This window comes from Pteropus medius, unplaced genomic scaffold (assembly GCF_902729225.1).
Source record: "Pteropus medius unplaced genomic scaffold, Ma_sr-lr_union100, whole genome shotgun sequence".
Classification (NCBI taxonomy): Eukaryota; Metazoa; Chordata; class Mammalia; order Chiroptera; family Pteropodidae; genus Pteropus; species Pteropus medius.
In genome coordinates this window covers 49,637,697-49,657,634 of record NW_024349800.1, presented here as the reverse complement: position 1 = coordinate 49,657,634, position 19,938 = coordinate 49,637,697, and the positions used below count along the sequence as shown (strand labels likewise).

General features: G+C 45.7%; 1 protein-coding gene and 1 pseudogene across 2 annotated transcripts; one reads left to right on the top strand and one right to left on the bottom strand.

Annotated features, from left to right (window-relative positions):
• Nucleotides 1-5,039: 5,039 nt before the first annotated feature.
• On the top strand, nt 5,040-12,247 carry TCF23 (transcription factor 23). 2 transcript variants are annotated; one of them, XM_039887575.1, is made up of 3 exons: nt 5,040-5,436; nt 6,119-6,361; nt 8,406-12,247. In XM_039887575.1, the coding sequence occupies exons 1-3, from the start codon at nt 5,215-5,217 to the stop codon at nt 8,463-8,465; spliced, it is 525 nt and encodes a 174-aa protein (XP_039743509.1). In that variant the 5' UTR covers nt 5,040-5,214; the 3' UTR covers nt 8,466-12,247. The 2 variants fall into 2 exon arrangements, with proteins under 2 accessions (XP_039743509.1, XP_039743508.1); XM_039887574.1 differs by having other exon boundaries at nt 5,045-5,436; nt 8,200-12,247.
• Nucleotides 12,248-13,613: 1,366 nt separating this feature from the next.
• On the bottom strand, nt 13,614-13,731 carry LOC120622355 (uncharacterized; annotated as a pseudogene).
• Between the last annotated feature and the right edge of the window lie 6,207 nt (nt 13,732-19,938).

Here is a 19,938-nt window from a genome sequence, read left to right as displayed (position 1 = left end):
AGCAGATGAATGGATAAACAAAATGGGTTCTATATATACAATGGAATATTATTCAGCCTTAAGAAGGAGGGAAGTTCTGATACATGCTGCAATATGGATGAACCCTGCTACGTGAAATAAGCCAGTCACATAAGGACAAATACTGTATGATTCTACTCATAAGAGGTACTTAGAGTAGTTAAATTCACAGAGATGGACAGTTCAGTGGTGGTTGCCAGGTGCTGGGGGTAGGGAGAATGGGGAGTTATTGTTTAATGAGTACAGAATTTTAGTTTTGCGAGATGATAAATGTAGATGGATGGTGGTGATGTTCAACATTCAACAATGTAAATATACTTAATGCCACTGAACTGTACACTGAAAAATGGTTACTATGGTACATTTTATGTTATGTATTTCATCACAATTTTTAAAAAGACATAGAATATTAGAAAAACTCAGAGGCTGATCTTTGAAAAGATTAATAAGCTAAACACACTTCTGGAGACACTGACAAAGAACAAAAGGAGAGTTGAGTACAAATAAAAAACAGAACAAAAAAAGGAGGAACTATCTAGAGACATAATGGAGATGAAAAAATAATGAAAGAGGGCTCCCATTTGGGGCTGGAAGTAGTGAAACTTATAGGGAACTTCTAAAGCACCTGCGGCACTAGGAGTGGTATGAATGGCTGTTCCAGAAGGGAAGGGAGAGGCTGCTCTTCTTGCCCCACACTACTACTAGATGAAGTAGATGACTGTATAGAAAAATATAAAATACCAAATACTTATAAGAAGAAATAAGGAACTTAATAAGAAACTAAAGAAATTGAGATAGAAGTTAAAATTTCTTCTCCTCTCTACCAGAGAAAAAACCCAGGCCCAGTGGTTTTACGAGTATGTTTTACCAAACTTTTGAAAAAGAGTTAATTTCTATCTTATGTAACAAGTTGTTTCAGAAAATAGAAAAAGAGTGAGAGCTCCCTCAGCTCATTGTATGAGATTAATGTAAATTTGGCTCTAAAACCAAATGATAAGAGTTAAAGAAAAGAAAATTATAATCTCATAATCCTAATAACATATTAACTAAATGATGAGGACAGTTTATTTTAAAAATGAATCACAAGCAGGTGGGATTTATCACAGGAACTCAAGGAAGATTGATCTTCAGAAAATCTAAGGACACAATTAAACATATTAACAGACTGAGGGAGAAAAACCACGATTATCTCAATTGATTCAGAAAAACATTTGATAAAGTTCGACACCTATTTATGATTTTAAAAAACACCGCAAACCTCTTAGCAAACAAAGCATAGAAGACGACTTCCTTAATTTGCTAAAGGTCATATATCAAAAACCTATAGCAAATATATTGTGCTTAACGGAGAAGTTGTAGATACATTTTACTTAAGATTAGGAGAAGAAAAGAGTGCCCACTATCACTGTTTCTGGTTATCATAGCGCTGGAAGCACTTGTCATTGCTCTGTGGAAAGAAATAAGAATTATAAAGATTAAAAAAGAAGAGACTAAATTGTCATTATTTCATCTACTTAGAAAATCAACAGAGTATTAAGACTAATAAAGTTCAACAAGGTTGCTGGATTCAAAATAAACTTTAAAGATTTAATAACATTTCTCTATAGCAGCCATACAATAAAAATAAAAGCATTTGTAAGAGCAACAAAAACTATGAACTATTTAGTTCAATAAAACTGTGAACTATTTTACTAAAGCAATACATAGACATTCATGGAATAAAGTATAAAGCTAATAAAGGATGTAGAAGATGATTGGAATAAAGTGAGACATTCTGTGTTTTTTGGAAGGATTGACTTATAAGTATCAGGATGGCAAACTTCTCAAATTAACCAGCTGATTCAATGAAATCTCAATGAAAATTTCAGTTGAATTTTTAGGAACCAAAACTTTCTCTCAGATCTATATGGAAAAATAAGGGTCCAGAAATAACTGAGTCAACCTTGAAAAATAACAGTAAATAAGGGAGTTTTATCCTACCAAATATTAAAACATGCTACAAAGTCATAATAATAAAAGCAGTGTGATATTGGCTCAGACACAGACAAAAAGATCAGTTCAACAGAACAGAGAGTTTACAAATTGACCTATATATAAATATGGAAACTTAATATAAGGTAAAGTGAGAGTTGCGACTAAACAGAGAGAGAGAATGAACTGTTTAGTTGATGATGTTGGGAGATAATAAAACTGGCTCCCTACATGGAGAAAAATAAAACAGAATCTCTATCAAGCACCAGACACCAAGGGTGCTTGAACTCATCAGTAATCAGAGAACAGCAAATTTAAACGGCAACAAGATCACCCTTTATACCACTTTGACTATAGAACTAGGGATGTGGTTAATACCAAATGGTGATGAGGATGTGGAGCTCTTGGGCCCTGTGCAGTGCTGTTGAACATGCAGACTCTGTAGTTCCTCTGGATGGCACCCTGGCAGTGTTGAGTCAATTAATCCAGCATTCTGCTTCTACTTTTTAAAACCCTTACCTGGATCCATGAGGAGACATGAAATGGTATTCATGACAGCATTGTTTGGGGTGATGGAGAGCTGGAGGCAAACTGGATGTTATCCCTGGGGCTCTGAGTGCTCAAAATGTGATAGGTGCACACTGTGGCGTACTCTGCAGCAGTGAGAAGCAAGGGACTTAAAACAGGACAAAATGGAAGAAGTAACAATAAAATATATAATATAATACAATACAATGCCTAATAAATAAGTAGTATTGTATTACATATTTATAATATAAAATGTATTAGTATTTTACCGAATTTAAAATTCACACCGCAATGCATATGATTCAGTAACACATGCTACATTAGTTATCTGTTACTGCTTACCACAGTACTATCAAACTTAAACAGCAGTAAATCTTTAGTATCTCTCATGGCTTTTGTGGGTCAGAAATTGTATGGGTTAGAGCAGCTTAGCTGGGTGAGTGAGTGGCTTGGGGATTCTCATGGGTTGCACTCAAACCATTGGCTGGGGCTGCAGTCATCTGAAGGCTGGACTGGGGCTGGATGCACTCACATGGGTGCAAGTTAGTGCTGGCTGTTGGTGAGAAGCCTCAGTTCCTCACCACATGGGCCTATCCTCGGAGCTATTTGAGTATCTTCATGACACAGCAGCTGGATTCCCCCAGAGTGAGTGTTACAAGTGACCTGAGTCATCTGAGAGAGAGCAAGGAGGAAGCTACAGTGTCTTGTATAACCTAGTTTCAGAAGGTACATGCCAGCACTTCTGCCACATTCTATTTGTTAGAAGCAAGTCACTAAGTCTGGCCCCCACTCATAGGGAAGGGATTAGGCTCCACCTTTTGAAAAAAAAAAAGATGTCAAAGAATTTGTGCGCATATTTTTAAACTACCACACATGCTAGCAAAAGAATTTACAGTAAGCAGTTTGGAGTGGTTGCACTCCACAGAATACTGGGAATAGGATAAAAATAGAAAAAAATTAGAAAGGGGAGGGAGGAGGGAGGAGAGAAAGGGGAGGGAGAAAGGAAAGCTAATAAGTGGCCCTGTGTGTACCAAAGACAACGGTGTGTCATGAATTGAAGTGTATGTTTAATTCTCTGCATCCTGAATAAAAAATAATAATAAAATAAAAACTGTGTGTGTACCTTTCAGTTTCCTTTCTATATGTTCACATAAACACATAAACCTTCACACTTACAGTTTGTGTTTTCTGCTGTTTTTGATCCTGGCTGGGATCTTATTATACATATTGATCTACAACTAGATTTTTTCAGTTAATTATACATCTTGGAGAGTTTTTTCACGCCATTATACAGAGGTCTGTCTTATTCTTACTATTTCTGCATATCATTCCATAGTATGGATGTACCAAAGTTTATTTAATCACTTCCTTATTGGTGGACATTCAGGTCGATTTTACTTGTCTTTTTTTCCTTTCTCTCTGGTTGGAGGGTGTCTCTCTGACTGTATCTACAACCACCTTTGTTTCTCTGTCCTCTCGGCACTTTTCCTTTACTTATTTTGTCTCCACTGGAGTTCAAGATTGAGGGACAAGGGACATGCAAGACGATTCTGCTGCAAGCAGAGGTTGTAACTCGGAGGCAAGCAGGAGCCACTGTGGCGAGCTGGCTATATCCTCAGCCTGCCTCCCTCTAATTTGCTGTATGGAGGATACAATGCTACTGGGCAAACACCTGGTCTTCACCTTCAAAGAACTTAGATTTTGCATTGGGGACAGATAGGTGAGTAACCCCACCCGAGGCAGAACAGCATAGGGTAAGAGGCAGCCTTCCAAGTTCACTGGCTGCCCGGGTTCCCCCCCACCCCCATCACTTACTAGATATTTGACATTAGGCAAGTTATTTCACCTCCCAATACCTCGGTTTTCTCATATGTAAAGTGAGGATGTGAGAGTCTATTTTCTAATAAAATCTATCTGAGAAATAAATAAGATAATACATATAAAGTGCTTAGCACAGTGCCTGACATGTAGTGATCTGAGAACACTGAACTGTTAGAAAGCTAGCCAGGGGATGGTCGTGCATGAACCAGGGCACCGACCAAAAAGGGAGCCGTGGGCTCTGGGCTCTCTGCCATCACAGACGAAGGGTATAGCCCACAGGATGGGCAGAGCTGGAGGAAAGTATTCCAAGGGGATGAAAAGGTAAAAGGAAAAGCACTGGGTAGAAAATAGGAGGTATGTTTGGAGAATGGGGAGCAAGTGTCCTGTGGCTAGAAAGTCATGTGTACTAGCAAGGGGAGAAAAAGTCCTTTCAGGGATGTGGGCAGGCAGGCTTCTGGCACAGAGATGGAAGTTCAAGGCCCTTCCATGGACTTGAACCCCAAAGCTGAAGTTGCAGGTCTATCATAGGACTTCTGTCAGGGTCAGGCAAGGCTCCAGGAAGGAAGCTCCCTTCCCACCATCCTCTTGCCTTCTTCCGTGGGGACCTCCTCCCAGAGCTTGGCCACTCCCAGCATCCAACACCCCCACCCCTCAGCTGGTTGGGAGGCAGGCAGGAGGCTTTTCGCGGGGGCTGTGCCGGGTGGGCGGTTTTCCCAGAGCAAGGAGCAAGGCAAGACTGAATTGGCGCCAGCTCCCCCAGATATAGACGTTACTGGTTGGATGACCAGCCTGCCCCAGCTAGCTTGAGCCCAAGGGCTCCCTCAGGCACTGTGTTCCTGTCCTGGGGGCTGTGACACCACATCCCAGGGGTGCAGCATGTCACAGAGGGAGGCAAGAGGGGCACCAGCCATGCCCAGAGTGGGGCAGAGCCCAGGGAAGGCCAGGCCAAGGTTCCTAGCAGGCCCTGACAGGAGGAGGAGCCGCCTGAGCCGGACGAGGCAGGACCTGTGGGAAGAGACCAGCTGGAGCAACCAAAGATGGAGCAGAGTTGCCCCTGGCCCGAGAGGGGCCAGGGCCAGGAGCCTGGCTGGAGGCAGGGTAAGGAAATACGGGCCTTGCAGAGGGCACTGGGAGGCGAGGGGTGGAGGGGCTGAGAAGTCACTTCTGATGGCAGAGCCTCACTGGTCCCTTTGACTCCAAGGCTCCATGCTGGGGTGGCTAGGATAAGTCAGAGCAGTTAAGTCAGTCTTAACCAGAGTGTACCTCAGATAACTGGCCCAACTCACTTCTCTCAAGGAAACGGAGGCCTGGAGGAATGGGGTGACTATTCCAGGGCCCCGGGGCAGCAGTCGGCGTGGGGCCGGGACCTCAGCCTGCGTGATTCAGCCCCGGGCTGGTGTTCTTCCTTTTCCCCACAGCTGCCTCTTCCTCTCAGGGCCTGGCCAGGCGAAGGGTCAGCCCTACAGAGCAGGGCGTGGCTCTGTGATCCCTGTGGCCCCTGGGCACCCTGATAAACTGGATTCAGACTGGGGTGTGGGTGGAACAAAGGCTAGGAGCAGGCACATCCTAGCTCCATCGGACCCCAGGCAAGGCCTTCTCTCTACTTCCTCAGCTGTACAGTGGGGCAGGGCCAAGAGTGGACAAACTGAGGGTGAGGCCCTTTGGTCTCTGCTGTTCAGCGCACTGCTACTCTGGCAGGAGACTTTACACTAGAATGTTCTTAGAAGCCGTGGCAGTTGGGGATCTGGTCAGATCCACTCACCAGCGGTCCTCTGTGCAGAGTGAGGCCAGTCCTGAGAACGCGGCACGGGAGCGGAGCCGGGTGAGGACGCTGCGCCAGGCCTTCCTGGCCCTGCAGGCTGCTCTGCCTGCCGTGCCGCCTGACACCAAGCTCTCCAAGCTGGATGTGCTGGTGCTGGCCACCAGCTACATAGCCCATCTCACCTGCACGCTTGGCCATGAGTTGCCTGGCCCCGCCTGGCCACCCTTTCTGCGTGGACTCCCCTACCTGCACCCTCTCAAGGTAGGCCACAGGCCCAGGGCCTTGGGGAAGGGACTTTGGGATAGAGGGTATTGGACTCAGGCCCTCTGCCCTGAGCAGAGCGCTACTGGAACCAGCTGCTTCTTGCTCTCTCAGAAGAGGAGCCAAAGTTGGCTCTTGGGGTGCAGTGAGGGGGGTGGTGATTGGAAATGACTTCGTGAGAATGTGGTTCCTCCAAGAGAAGACCCAAAGATTCTGGGGTGCCTTGTGGCAGCGGAGGAAAAGGGGCAGTTTCTAGGGCTGGTGCCTAGGACAGGAAACCACACCTAGGAGAGTCCTAGATTCGGGGAGCATCGTCCCATCGTACAATGACCTGTGTCCTCTGGCCTTGTGTTGCAGGAGAGGTCTCTCTCCGGGAGAATAGCCTAAGAAAGCATCACTCTAGAAGCAACCAAGCTGGGGTGGGGGTGGGGGGAGCAGAGGAGGCGGTGGGAGTTGGGGCAGGCGAGAGCAGGAGCTTCCTGCACGCGCCACTTCTCAGACTGCACCCTACCTTCCCTGCACCTCAGTTTTATTACACGTGAAAGGGAAGATAACATGAGCCTTACTTCTCTTCCAGGGTATGAAATGAGATCGTAAATGAAAGTCTAATTAATAATAAATCACCATCTCGGTAACAGCTAACATTATTTGGATGCTAAAGTTATGCGGGGGGCTGAGCTCAGCACTTCCGTGCATTCTCATCTTTTAACACACACAAGGACCAAAGGAGGATGAGGAAACCAAAGCTCAGGGAGATTAAGTGGCTAAATGTGGTGTGAACCCAAGGGTGTCTGACTTCGGACCCCCACTCACAGCCACCAAGAAGGTCCAGGGGATGACATGTAAGTTGCTGGTTGCAGAGCATCACTGTGTGTAAAGCTAGGGCTAGCTTTGCCCTCTGACGATACCAATGCAATGAGATCAACTTTACTTTTATGGAAGATACTTTTTACCATCTCTCTCCCCTAAACATCATAGTTTTTAAATGTCTTGAAACTTGAGATTTTTTTCTTTCAAGTAAATGTGGCTAAAATGCAAGATTTTGAGATTAAATGGGGCAACTCTGAAATGGTGGCAGTGGTACCTGGCGTGGGGGAGGGGCATAGTCATGTCCTAAGTTGCAAATTGGTGGCCAAGGTAAGACCATTGCATGTAGTAGGTATATAATACGCTGAAGAATGAACGAATGAGAGCCTGGTTAGGTCTAGAACACTGGCAGCTCAGTGGGGTGGGGAAGTTAGCCAGGAAGTGTCCCCTCAGCCCCCAAGTGGCAGGGCTGCCAAGAGGAGGGCAAAGCTCAGGGCAGAGTCAACCTGGCGAGTTCTGGAACTGTCCACACTCCTGCTGGAAGGATAGACAATCTTGGGCGGTCCCCAGCTGAGAGGAAATGGGTAGCACTGATATCTGGGGCCAGGGCTGGGCAAGAGTAGGGGTCAGGACTCTTCAGCGTCAGGAGTCTCTCCTTGCCACCGCTCTGCTGCTGTCTCCACTGCCCAGCCCTGGCTGTGACCAGCTCCGCATCCACCTCCCTCTCGACTGGGCTCTCACTCTCCTCAGCTGGCTCCTCATGTGCCTCCCCACCAGGCTCAGGTGGTCAGGAGACTGTATGGCCAGAAGTGGTGGTGAGCCAGAAACTGCTGTGATCAGAGTAGTCACGTCAGGGGAGAGTCTCAGGAGGCAAGTCTAGGGAAGGCCAAGTTTGGAGTGCCAGGGGCTTATTTGTAGGCAGATTGTAGAAATAACTCCAGAGCCAGGGAAGCTTTTTTTTGTACTAGGAACCCACTGAACTCAGGCCACAATAGTGAGCATTACTCACCTTCCATCCCCGTGTCTTTCAGAAGTGGCCGATGCGATCTCGTCTTTATGCTGGAGGCCTGGGGTGCTCTAGCCTTGACTCCACCACAGCCACCACCTTGGGCCAAAGAACGGAAGAGGCAGAAGCCGAGCCCCAAGTACCTGGAGAGGCAGATGCTCTCCTTCCCACCAAGCTACTCTCACCAGCTCTTGATGACAAATGATCGTCACACTCACCCTTTTCTCTTAGGCTGTGACTCAAGCTTATGGACCTGGATTCTCTACCAGGCCCTGCCTGTCTTCACTCTGACGCTCACTCATCAGACCTGACTCAGCTTCCCAGTTCCAGCCCACAGACCAGGTGAAGCCGCCGGCATGTCTGTGATGGAGAGTACTCAAGAGCACCAGGGAGCAGATGCTCATCTTGACACCCAGTGGGTGACTCCCCAGTGGCTCTTCTGTGGCAGCTACAAGGGAAATGAGAGAGTAAGGGGTTTGACTGGGTTGGAAATTGAGTTAGGGCACCATCCCTGCTCATCACCCCTCCCCCGCCTTTAAGTTCCCACAAACCCTCTGGAAATTGCTAAAAGACAAACGTGGTTGGGCAGGTGAGAGGTAGGGGCCTAGGATGGCCACAGCCACGGGGGCTGATGGAACAGCCAAAGACCAGACAGGCTCTCGGTAGCTTGAGTGTGAACAGAGCTAGGTTGGGGTCACATTGCCAGGGCGGAAACCGAAGAAGGGAACATATTTTGTCATTATGCCCCAAGATGCTTACTGGAAGTCAAAAGACAGGAAGGAATTTAGGGGGCTCGTTCCCGCATTACAGTCTCTCCAGCTGCCCCTCATCACTACATTTTCTCCCTCTCTGGGCCCTGAACCCTTCTGCTCCTTTCCTGATATGAGTTATAGTTACAGGTTAAGCAATAAAGCTTATTTTGTTTACATTCCAGTTTCCAGAGAAACTTTTAGATCATTGCAGCTGCCTACTTTGAGAAGATCTTATCCCCGGAGCAGCTCTACCTTAACTGAACCAGGCAGCACCTTAAGGCCTTGCATATGAAAGATAGTGATAGACTCAATTATATCCTTGAAGGACCTTACATGGAGAATGTGTATCTTTTCCAGGGGTTGATAATTACAGTCTTTTCTTTCCATTATGTTAGAAACCTAACTTCCAGGAAAAACAAGGCCTGGGTTCAGTGGGTTTGGGTTCTTAGTATAATTTTGGCCTAAAGCCTCACTGGCTTTGGAGTTATTTCTACAATCTGCCTACAAACGAGCTCCCTCAGGCCAGCTCCTCCCCGCAGACATGGCCCTCCCTAAGGTCTGCCATGGGGTGACAGAAATCTGATAGAGCTTTAGTGGAATTTATCCCTGGCCCTGAAGAAATCATTTGAGGACTAATCACAGAGCCTACACATACTGGAAATAACTTTCCAGATTAGATCTAGCTTCAAAGCAGGCAACTGAAGTCCCCACCGAAATGAAACCATCCTTTTGTTAAATTTCAGGGCCTCAGAGGGGGAGGGGATGGGCTAGGCTGACTAGAGTGCCAACAGGGGTAGCCTTAGACAGAACCACCACTGCCATCGTGAGAATAACTGAGGCTTGGGACAGGCCAGACGTGGTCGGAGGTCTGGGTTTTGCGTGATAAGTTGTCCTGCCTCCGCAGGGCTGGCCAGCTCAGCAGGGGAAAAGGGGCTGAAGGGGAGAATCAGCAAGTTGGGGTGGAGTCAAAAAAGAAGACACAGAATGTCCCAGCCGTGGGTGCATGGGATGTGGGAGAGCAGCTGGACTGTGGCTGGGAGCCACGGGGAGAAGGCCTGGGCCAAGGCTGAACTCGTAAATCTATAGAGCTTCTGCCGAGGGGCCTGGAGAGCTTGTGCAGAGCTGCTTCTGGGCAGCTGGATAGGGCCAGGCAGGGGCAGAGACCAGGTGTGGGTGGGTATAAGCACAGTGCTCTTCAGGAGACCATAAAAGTCCAGCTTGAATGTTCTATTTTTACAGCCAATGAGCAGTAACTTCCTGGTTGAGTTTGAGGGTGATAGGATGAGAAGCAGATGAATTTCCTCCAGGGCTGGTGGCACGCAATATTTTTCTGGGGATGAAACTGGGAAGGTTGGCTTTGGGTGTGCATAGAGGGTTCCTCTAGAGCATAGGGCTTTTCCTGATAACTGAGGAGACTGGTTTGGAGCTTGCCTCACCCCGCCCTGCTCGTAGTAAGCCCTTGAGGGTGACCATGACACTCTGGTTGAGAAGATGAAAAGGGCAAAATAAGAATGAAGCTGGCGGAGGGCTGAGGAAGGGCGAATGTCATCATTACAGGTTTCTAAGGCTGCCTCAGGCTCTTTCCAGGCAAAGCTGTCTTCCTTAGTATCTGGACTGTCCTATTGAGATCCAAAGGCCAACTTTTCCAAACAGACAGCACCCAACACAGTCAGGCCAGGGTGCAAAAGGGCTGTGAGCAGGGAGGTGAAGCCAAGGGAAGGAGTGAGGATGAAGAGGAATAACCAGAGGAAGTAGCTGATCAGAGACTGGATCCACAAATGAACCAGAACCAACGGTAACTTCCTTTGCCTCTGTAGCAGCAGAAGAAAAATATCTGTTCACTGGGAGACCTTTTATTCCCAACGGGCCTGGGAGCAGGAGGTGGACAAGAACAGTTGGAGGCAGCTGAGACTCAGGTCCAAAGACAGCTTTTATTCCCTGGGAACAAGGGTATGTGAGAAACAGGCTCCAAAAGGAAGCAGGAGCACAGGTGGCTAAGTGACATTAAGATGGCCTGGCTCAGGAGTCAGAGGGCTGGTCGTCCCTTTGGTGATCTCGTACTGCCTGCCCCATCCCCAGTGCCTGTGACCCAAGGGGATGATGCAGGCCACGATGGTGAGAACAGCTTCCCACAGTTGGATGTGTGTGTGCTTTCTGATGAGCTGCAGAATTAAGGGCAGAGGCTTAGATGGACTTTGGGGGAGGCAGACCTGGCCAAAGGGTTATCTGAGTATTAAGGCAGAGACTGCAGATCTTACCTAACTGGGAACTAGAGTAATTAGAAATAGAAAATCTACTCTTCTCTGAGAATTCCTTTTCCCTTCCTCTGGAAGAAGCCTGGCCAGGACGAGTCAGGTGGTACTGTCCTCTCCCTTTCGTGGCACAAACCCTAAACCCAGGGCCTCTGCAAGCTTAGATTCTAGACCAGGGGTTGTCAAACTATGGCCAGTGGGCCAATTCTAGCCCCTCCAACCTGTTTTTGTGAATAAGTTTTTATTGGAATACAGTCACGTTCTTTTGTTTATATATTACCTATAGTACTTCCTGATACCATGGCAGAATTGAGTAGCTACGAAAGACTGTAATGTCTAAAATGAGTTCAGAGTTCCTATGTAGGACTTCTGGCCATTTTCAGAAAAAGTCTGTTGACCACTGCTCTAGATCAGAGATATTCAAAGTGTGGGTTGGGAAACCTGGGGGGAGCGGGGGAGGGGTCCCCTGAGACCACTTCAGTGCTCTCAGTGGCCAAAACTATTTTCATAATACAAGATACTTCTTGCCTTTTTTCACGCCTATTCTCTCATGAGTGTAATAGAATTTCCCTGAAGCTATATGACATGTGATGTTGCAACAACAGATAGAGAATCCAGCTATCAGTTACAATAGACATTAAAGATATTTGCAAAAATGTAAAATGATGCCACTCTTCTCACTAAATAGTTTCCAATGTGGAAAACTATTTTTGTTTTTAGAAAATATTGTATATGTTCACATATAGTGGGTTAATTAATGTTATTTTAAAATAAATATTCTTTAAAATTCTCTATTTTAATGCCTAATATGGTGACTATCAGTAGAATAACCCATATAAACAAAAGCTCTGCAAAGTCCTACTTTTTTTAAGAATGTGAAGTGGTCCTAAGACCAAAAATTTTTAGAATATCTGCTCTAGAATAAATTGGTGGGGGTCAAGGAAAGCTCCTGCCCCACATCATGACCCTGTATGTGACAGTTCTATCCTCTGCCTAAGGCAGATACAGTGAATAAGATCTGGTCTTCAAGAGACAGAGGGCTTGGGGTCAGGGGGAGCGCCTGGCAGAGTGTGGACAGAGGCCTGGGTTCCTGGTGAAGTCTCCTGGAGGATGAAGGTAGAGCTGCTTCCCTGGTGGGCTAGGCCCTCCTCGGCCACCGCCATGGCCTCCTTGTCCCTGCTGCCCTTCAGCATCCCATTACTCATCTTCTCCAGAACACTGCAGTGTCCATGGACAGGTCCTGGGGACACACAGAGCAAAGGGAGAGGTGTGAGGTGAACAGGAGACAAAGGGGTGGGGAAGGAACTCAAGCAGAAAAGGTGAAAGACTTTGTTTGGAGCCTGGCTAGAAGGGAGACCAGAGCAAGGGGGAGAGGAGAGGGGAGGCCAGCACGCTGTGTGCCTCCCTGGGCTAAGAGCCTCTGCCCATGAAGCCAGCGCTTCCTTGTGGGAAGGAGCCGGGGCAGTTGCTGTGGGATGGTCCAGGATCAGGCAAACAATCAGAGAAAGGGGTGCTGGGTTGGAGGAGAAAGAAAAGGATGAAAAGGAACCTGGAAGGTCTGGCGTAGTCTGGAGAGAGAAGGAAGGGATCGGTCTGGAAAACATAGGCGTTACCTGGCTGTAGCTTTTGCAGTGAAGTCGCTTCTGACAGGACAGGGGCAGGAGGGCCAGGAGTCTCAGCAACACCGGGTAAATGGTCTGAGGGTTCAGGGTCCAGCCCGCATCTCCCTGAAGGTCAAGGTGCCTCTGGTTACCGTGTAACCAGTGCATACCCAGCAAGCCCTCTGTTCTTGAGATTCCCAGCTGCCAACCCCCTCCCATCTCCTGGATCCCGGCCAAGAAACCCGGGAACCCAGAAGGCAAAGTCAGTTCTCCCCGCAGAGTTCAGATTCCATGAGCACTGCTCCCTCAGCTTGTCCTGTTTCTCTATGTCCCCAACTGACATGTCCTCACCAGTGGAAAGACTGCCAGGTCCCAGGACCCCTGCTGGACTTGCAGTCCACCACAGGTGCCCATGCCTTGGCCTTCAAAAGAACCACCACGGTCCTTGCTTTGTCAACGAGAAACACCAAGAGCGATTCTCTATGTCCTCTTGGTTGAGCCTGGGTTTCCCACTCCTTCCACCTCCAAGCTAGCTGCTGGGGGTGCTGGGAATGTGAGGATGGGCACTTCCCCTCCTGTGGGCTCTGCCTCCCCAGCTTCAAGGTGGGAGAAGAGAACCACCCCCAACACAGCAAGGGGGTCTGCCACTGAGCAGAGAAACAAAGGACAAGGGATTTCCTCAAGGGCTTCGGGCAAGAGCTGACCACCGTCACTCGGGAGATATTAATGGAGACAGAAGTGGAACTAAGGACCAGTGCCATTGAAAAAGCTGAGAAGTTACGAAGGGGCGAAAATGACTGAAGTTTTTTGGTTTTTGTTTGTTTGTTTGTTTTACGCCTACAGCACCCCGTCTTCCGAGGTGGTCTCCCATCCAAGTACTGACCAGGCCCGACCCTGCTTAACTTCTGAGATCAGACGAGATCAGAATGTTCGGGGTGGCATGGCTGTAGACCTGAGGTTTTTTTTAATCTGAAAAAAATTACAAAAAGTTATTCAGTGCTTAGAATAGAAACAATCCCCTACATTAAAAATTCTGGAAGGAGAAAAACAGTTGAGTAAATTAAGCCTAAATAACAACAGTTACATCAAGGCTTCAGTGGGTCAGAAGCCCTGGGGTTGGGTCCAAGTTGGATGAAAATAGATTCCATGTCACAAATCCAAGAAAATACAGCTAATGGCATGGTGGCTGGCAGAGACCCTAGAGCTCTGGTGTGCTAGTGAAAATATACATACACTCTCTCTAAAAATGCAAATTTTGAATAGGGCTTAAGGAGGGAGCCTGCCATAAATGATGTACCTGGAACAGGTGAATATAAAACTGTTGAGATCTTATATGCTCTGACAAGAAGTACAGTAGCATAAACCAGAATTTGAAGCAAAGCTCAGCTGTAACCGCGGAAGTGTGGGCATGTGCCAAGCCTGCTGGGAAAGGTTACATCTTATCGCAAGACACTGGGAGGGCTGCCAGATGTGGGATGTGCCAGTTAGTAAAGCTCCTCTTCATTCATATGCCAATGCTGGTTGAATGTGCCTTGCAAAACACGGTTGTAATACTCCACCAACAGGCCAAGGAAGTGAGACTCCCTTGAGACTAGTCTCATCAGTCTCACCAGGTGCTTATTATCATCAACAACATGCCACCACCACCTGGACATAAGGGCAGACCAAGACAGACTTATTTTGTTTTCAGAAGGTTGTCTTAAAAATATGCCGTTGACCCAGACAGGCAGGGCCTTCATATACTACTGTAAAATGAATATCTACTTGTGCTTGCCCTGGAAATGTGGAAGTTTACATGACGGGTAAATGGTGTTACTAAAAAATTATGAAATTCTAGGCTGTATTTTGATGTCTTCAGGATCCAGGGTTAACAGATTTTCATGGGGTTCCTGATATGTGTGAGCCATGGCGGGCGTTGAGTGAGGAGATTGGATAGCCCTTTTTGAAAGGCAGTGTCACTTTGTAGAAGAGATCTTGATATTGCAAATCCTTCAGAGAAACCACTGTTAGAAACATTAGCAGTAAAGTGATGGGGCGTGTTATTAATGCTACACTTATTTAAGACCCAGAACAGAAAGGGGCTGGTCTCATGCCAGAGCCATCGGCAGCCTCCCAGAAACAGTAAAAATCCTAAGTCAGTCATTATATGTTGGTCCTTCTACAGTGCTTTTAAGAAGAAAGTGTTTCTTCCAGCTTAAGAACACAGAGATTGGCAGACTTTCTGCCCCACCGCCTTAACTGGAGGATTTTTTTTTTTTTTTTAAAGCATTGCAACGATGACCTTTGTACAAGGTCACAACTGGAATTGTTCAAAAGTTTCCCAGAAAGACCTAAACTGATCAAACATCTATGTTGAAATATCCCCTCTGGCTTTAGCTGAAACTTCTCTACTTAAATTTATATCCCCAACCAGGGAGAACATCTAGTTTGAAAGAGTTCCTAGCTCTTCCTAAATTGCAAAGTGGTGAAAGAAGATGGCTCTGATCTTAATAGAAGGGTATCAATGGTGTTGATCAGTTCTCTCATAGCCTTTTTTCTCTCCCAACTTAATGTGGCTCTGGATAATCGTCTCATTATCTGCCTCAGGTCTTACAGAGCTTCCATTCAATTTGTGCTCAGTTATGACAACTATGCAAGGTATAGAAGGAATTTCTCCAGAGACATTCTAAACAAACATGAAGGAACAGAGCAGGAAAGAGAAAATGTGGGTTTGTAAAACATACTGGACTGACTGCTAAAATAGAAATTACCTGCCCTAGACCACTTGACATTTTGTCTTTTGTTTCTTCCAAAGTTTCAGGGATTAGAAATCTCGGGGAGACCCGCCCCCACAATGCCTCCCTGAGCCAGGACCTCTTTGAGCGAGTATTCTTATCTATCTTTTACACTCTGAGTGTGTTGCCTATTGGGGATCCCAGCTTTATGACAGGGTCTCTGACCCAACTTCCCATTTTGTATGGGCCCCAGTATGTCTCTGGTCCCCAAACTTGGTCTGTTACACCTCTGGCCAGGAATCGGCAGATACCGCCAAGGCAACACTGGCCTCGGTGCTGGCTTACCATTTTTGATTTTATGCTTTTTAATCTCTTCTCTTATTCCTTTCTCTTATTTTTTTGCCAATCCAACAATTTAAAATATTTTAATATTTTACCATTAAAAACATGTTTTAATATTTTATTCATCACTTTGAGTATTCTGTACTAAGAGGATTTCTTTACACATCCAGTCCAGCATATTGTCAGATGCGAAAGTCCAACAATTTTTCTTAAAAAATATGTCATTCGTCCGGAATTCAGTACATATGACAAAGAGATCGAAAATAGAAAAAAAGAATATAATATAGGAGAATATCTTCATGACCCTGGAATAAGGAAATATTTCTTTAAAAAGACAGAAACAGCACCAAGCCTAAAGAAGAAGATGGATAAATTGTACTGCATAAAATTAGGAACATCTAGTCATTGCAAGACACCATGAGAGAGTGAAAAAGGCAAGTTCACAGGGTGGGAGATTTTTGCACTACATATAATCAAAAGAGCTTGTATCAAGAATATAAAAATATCCACCGAGCAATAAGAAAATTGTAAATGGGCCAGAGGCTTAATCAGGCACTTTTGTAAAGAGGATATCCAAGTGGTCAAAGATGGTCAACTCCAATAGTAATTCGAAATATGCTCATTGGAACCACAATGAGATAGCAGGACACACTCACCAGAATGGTTAATATCTATATCTGTTAGTCCAGTAAATACATACCTGTGTCTCTAGCCTCAAAATATGAGTGCACAAGTGCATCAAAGATATGTACAAGAATGCTCATAACAGCATTATCTGTTATAGCCCTAACTTGGAAATTTCTATTCTTTCTTATGACTGCTGGGGTTGGCCTTCTGCAAATCATATTTTTCTTTTCAGGCTAGCACTCTATTGGGCTCTGCCAATAGTGGGCACTAGAGAAAGCCTGTAAGCTGAGAGGAGAGAGAAGGGACTTGCTTCTTGGCAGTTTGCTTTAGGCCACTGGAGTGACATGATGGCAGCAGCTCTTTACCTTAGCAGCTACGTTTGGCTCAAGTTTTCAGCTTTCCTCTCTTCTCAGAACCAGCCTTTACTGTGTCCTTTGAAGATACTGCATGAACTGTTCAGAACTGCTTCCTCTGAGGTCTGAGTTCCGCCTCCCCGCAGGTTCTTCCTCCAAGCTTCTGGATTCTTCCACCTCTTCCCTTGTTAACCCCAAACGCTCCTGGAGCTTCCTTCAGTTGCCAGGTCTATGTTTCCTGGGCATTTCCCTTTGGTCTTTGCAGTCCTTACAATAATAAACTCCTGTTAAAATAACAAGTGTGGCTCTTATATTCTTGGCTGGATGCAGCCAAGGTTCAATACTTTTGACATCAGTCCAGCCTCCTGACCAGGAATAAATTGGAATATCTCTCCTCTTCTAAAAAGGGAATCTGAGGGCTGCAATACGGTTGATAGGATTCAAAGATCTTCACAGCCATGCTTGGTTGGTTGCCAATGGCTTCTTGTCATGGTTACAGAAATCAACCAGAGCCAAAGAGAACACAGCATCCTGGGTGTTGATTGCTGTGACTGCATACCAGGAAGAAAAATGGGAAAATGGCATCTTTCTTAAAGTCATCATAGCCCTCCTTGGATACATTTTTGAGAAAACAAATTGAGAACATCCAACTCCAGAGGTACCCTGCTGTTACTATGGCCACCGCTGTGTATGTGTGTGTTTGATAACGTCATTGCTGTGGCTGATTCTTTAACCAGATTGTAAACATGTGTGCAGAGCTTGCCCAACAAACGAACAAAAGGTTTGTGTAATCTGTAAGCAAAACAACGTGAGCTAAGACCTTGATGGGCTAGGATCTTTCAATGTTCATCCCCAAGCAGCCTTGTATCAGCCATTATGAATTATTAAAAACCCAGTCCACTCTCTCTCCTTCCAAAAATCTCTCCCTTATGGTATATAATTTTCCTAACCCAGTTAAATACACGCTTCTATAGTTCCTACCATTTAAATCTGTGTCTAAAGAAAGCAGAACACAATCTGCTCATTCAAAAAATCTATTTTTATTTACTCTTGAAGCCAGAAAACTCTCAAGGATTTTCCTAACGTATTCATTCTAGATCGTGCCAATCTTTTGATTCGCCCCAGAGGCATTATCCAACACCTTGGAGACTCAGCTCCTGATCTTCTCAAATACAATTTCCCTCACTTCAGCCACCCACTCCTAGGGTCATGCCTTTTACCTTGTCATAGTCAATAACTACTATCCCCAAAATCTCTATTTCGAGAATTCTGATTTGATAATTTGATCTCTATTTCCTATCCTTCCATCTCACTTACTGCAGTCCAGTATTTCTTCAATCTTATTGAGACCTCTGATTCATTTACCACCTCTGTTTTTCTAACCATCTTCCCTCAGCTCCTTACTTCCTCTATCCTCATCCCAGACTCCATGTTCATTATTATAATCACTCCTTTGCAAATGCCCTTATCCCTTCCCTGCTCCCCCTCCATTGTGTTTGCCTGGCAACATCCCGACCCTGCACCATGTCTTCACTGCAGGCCTTGCTCGAATGTGGCTGGAGAGAAATACACAACTGCACTCACTGGCCTCCCTTGAAATTCTCACCATAAATCTCAAATGGGCCCTCAACACTCTATGGCAAACTTCCCTGATATGTTTTCTTTCCCACATTCTAGCACATTTATTTCTCATGTCTTTTTTTCTCCTGGAAACCTCTCAGCTTGCCTTCACCACATACTTCATGAAGAAAACAAGAGCAATCAGGCAGGACCTCTCTATCATCATACCGACTACCACATCTACCAGTTTCTCAGCTGTACTCAAAACTGATGAGGCTTGTCCTCGACGTGGGCCGGGATCCCACCCACGCTTGCCTTTCTGAAGAGTCTTGCTCTTAAAATCTTATCTTTTCTCTTACCACTGGATCACTTCTCACATTTAAATCAGCACGCAAATACTCTCTAGTGTAATATTTCCCATTAAAAAAAAAAAAACCTTCCTTGACCCCAGATCCCTATCTCACTACCACTACATTTCTCTGCCTCACTGCATAGCAAAACTTAAAAAACAAACAAACAAACAAACAAACAAACAAAAACACTCCCCATTTTCTTTTCTCACTCACTCCAAAAAGGTGTCCATCTCCACCTCACCTCTAAAACTGCACTGGTAAAGGTCATCGATGCTCTCCTTTTCGCCAAATCTGACGTTCGTTCTTATGGACTCCTTTTAGTGTTTTGTTTTGTTTTTAGCATCATTTGACCCTTTTGACAACTCTGTCCTTCTTGAAATGCTTTTCTTCTCTAGGTCCCCTAACCGACTGTTTCTTCTCTGTCTTCTTCGTGGCGCCTCCTCTTTTACTTCTAATGTAAAAGTGGCATGGAGAAAACCAGCAAGGCAATAATCACTCTCACTCAGCAAAGTCAAAAGTCAAATGACAAAATGGACAAGAATCGTAAAGGAAAACACTCAGTCTTTCCCTTCTTATGCAGGGAAAAACTCAGTTCTTTCCCACTGGGTGTTTTTCTCCTGTGTGTCTCCTTTAACTTTACAGAAAACTCTTCGCTTTTGGCACTTCTGGTCACCAGATATGTGGGGTTTCCCCTCCCTCTCCCACAATAATAAGCAAGTCTCCAACACCAGCTGGGTGTCCTACAATTTTACCCAATTCTGACACTGTCTACCTGGAGATAGCATCAGATCTCATAGGTAAGGGCTCAGTGCCACAAGACTACCACCTATCCCCACCACCACTTCAGATGCCAGTCACAAGTTCAGGTTATCACTTGTGCTTCTGACCAACCGGCTGAAGACTCTCTCTTCAGATTCGATTAATTTGCTAGAGAGGCTCATGGAAGTCAGGGAAACACCTATTTACCTTTACTAGTTTATTAAAGGATGTGATAAAGGATACAGATGAACAGCCAGATTAAGAAATATATAGGGTGAGGTCTGGGAGGGTCCCAAGAGCAGGTGCTTCTGTCCCAATGGGATGGGATTCGGAGGGCTTCCAGGCTGGTGAATACATCCATACCAGGAGGGGTATGGATGTATTCACCAGCCTGGAAGCCCTCCGAATCCCATCCCATTGGGATTTTATGGAGATTTTCTCACATAAGAAT

Bases quoted from the DNA above. Each gene is read 5' to 3' on its own strand.
- TCF23 (XM_039887574.1), top strand. From the start codon at position 5,215: ATGTCACAGAGGGAGGCAAGAGGGGCACCAGCCATGCCCAGAGTGGGG. The intron at 5,437-6,118 runs GTAAGGAAATAC...TCCTCTGTGCAG, and splicing joins GGAGCCTGGCTGGAGGCAGG to AGTGAGGCCAGTCCTGAGAA. The intron at 6,362-8,199 runs GTAGGCCACAGG...CGTGTCTTTCAG, and splicing joins CCTACCTGCACCCTCTCAAG to AAGTGGCCGATGCGATCTCG.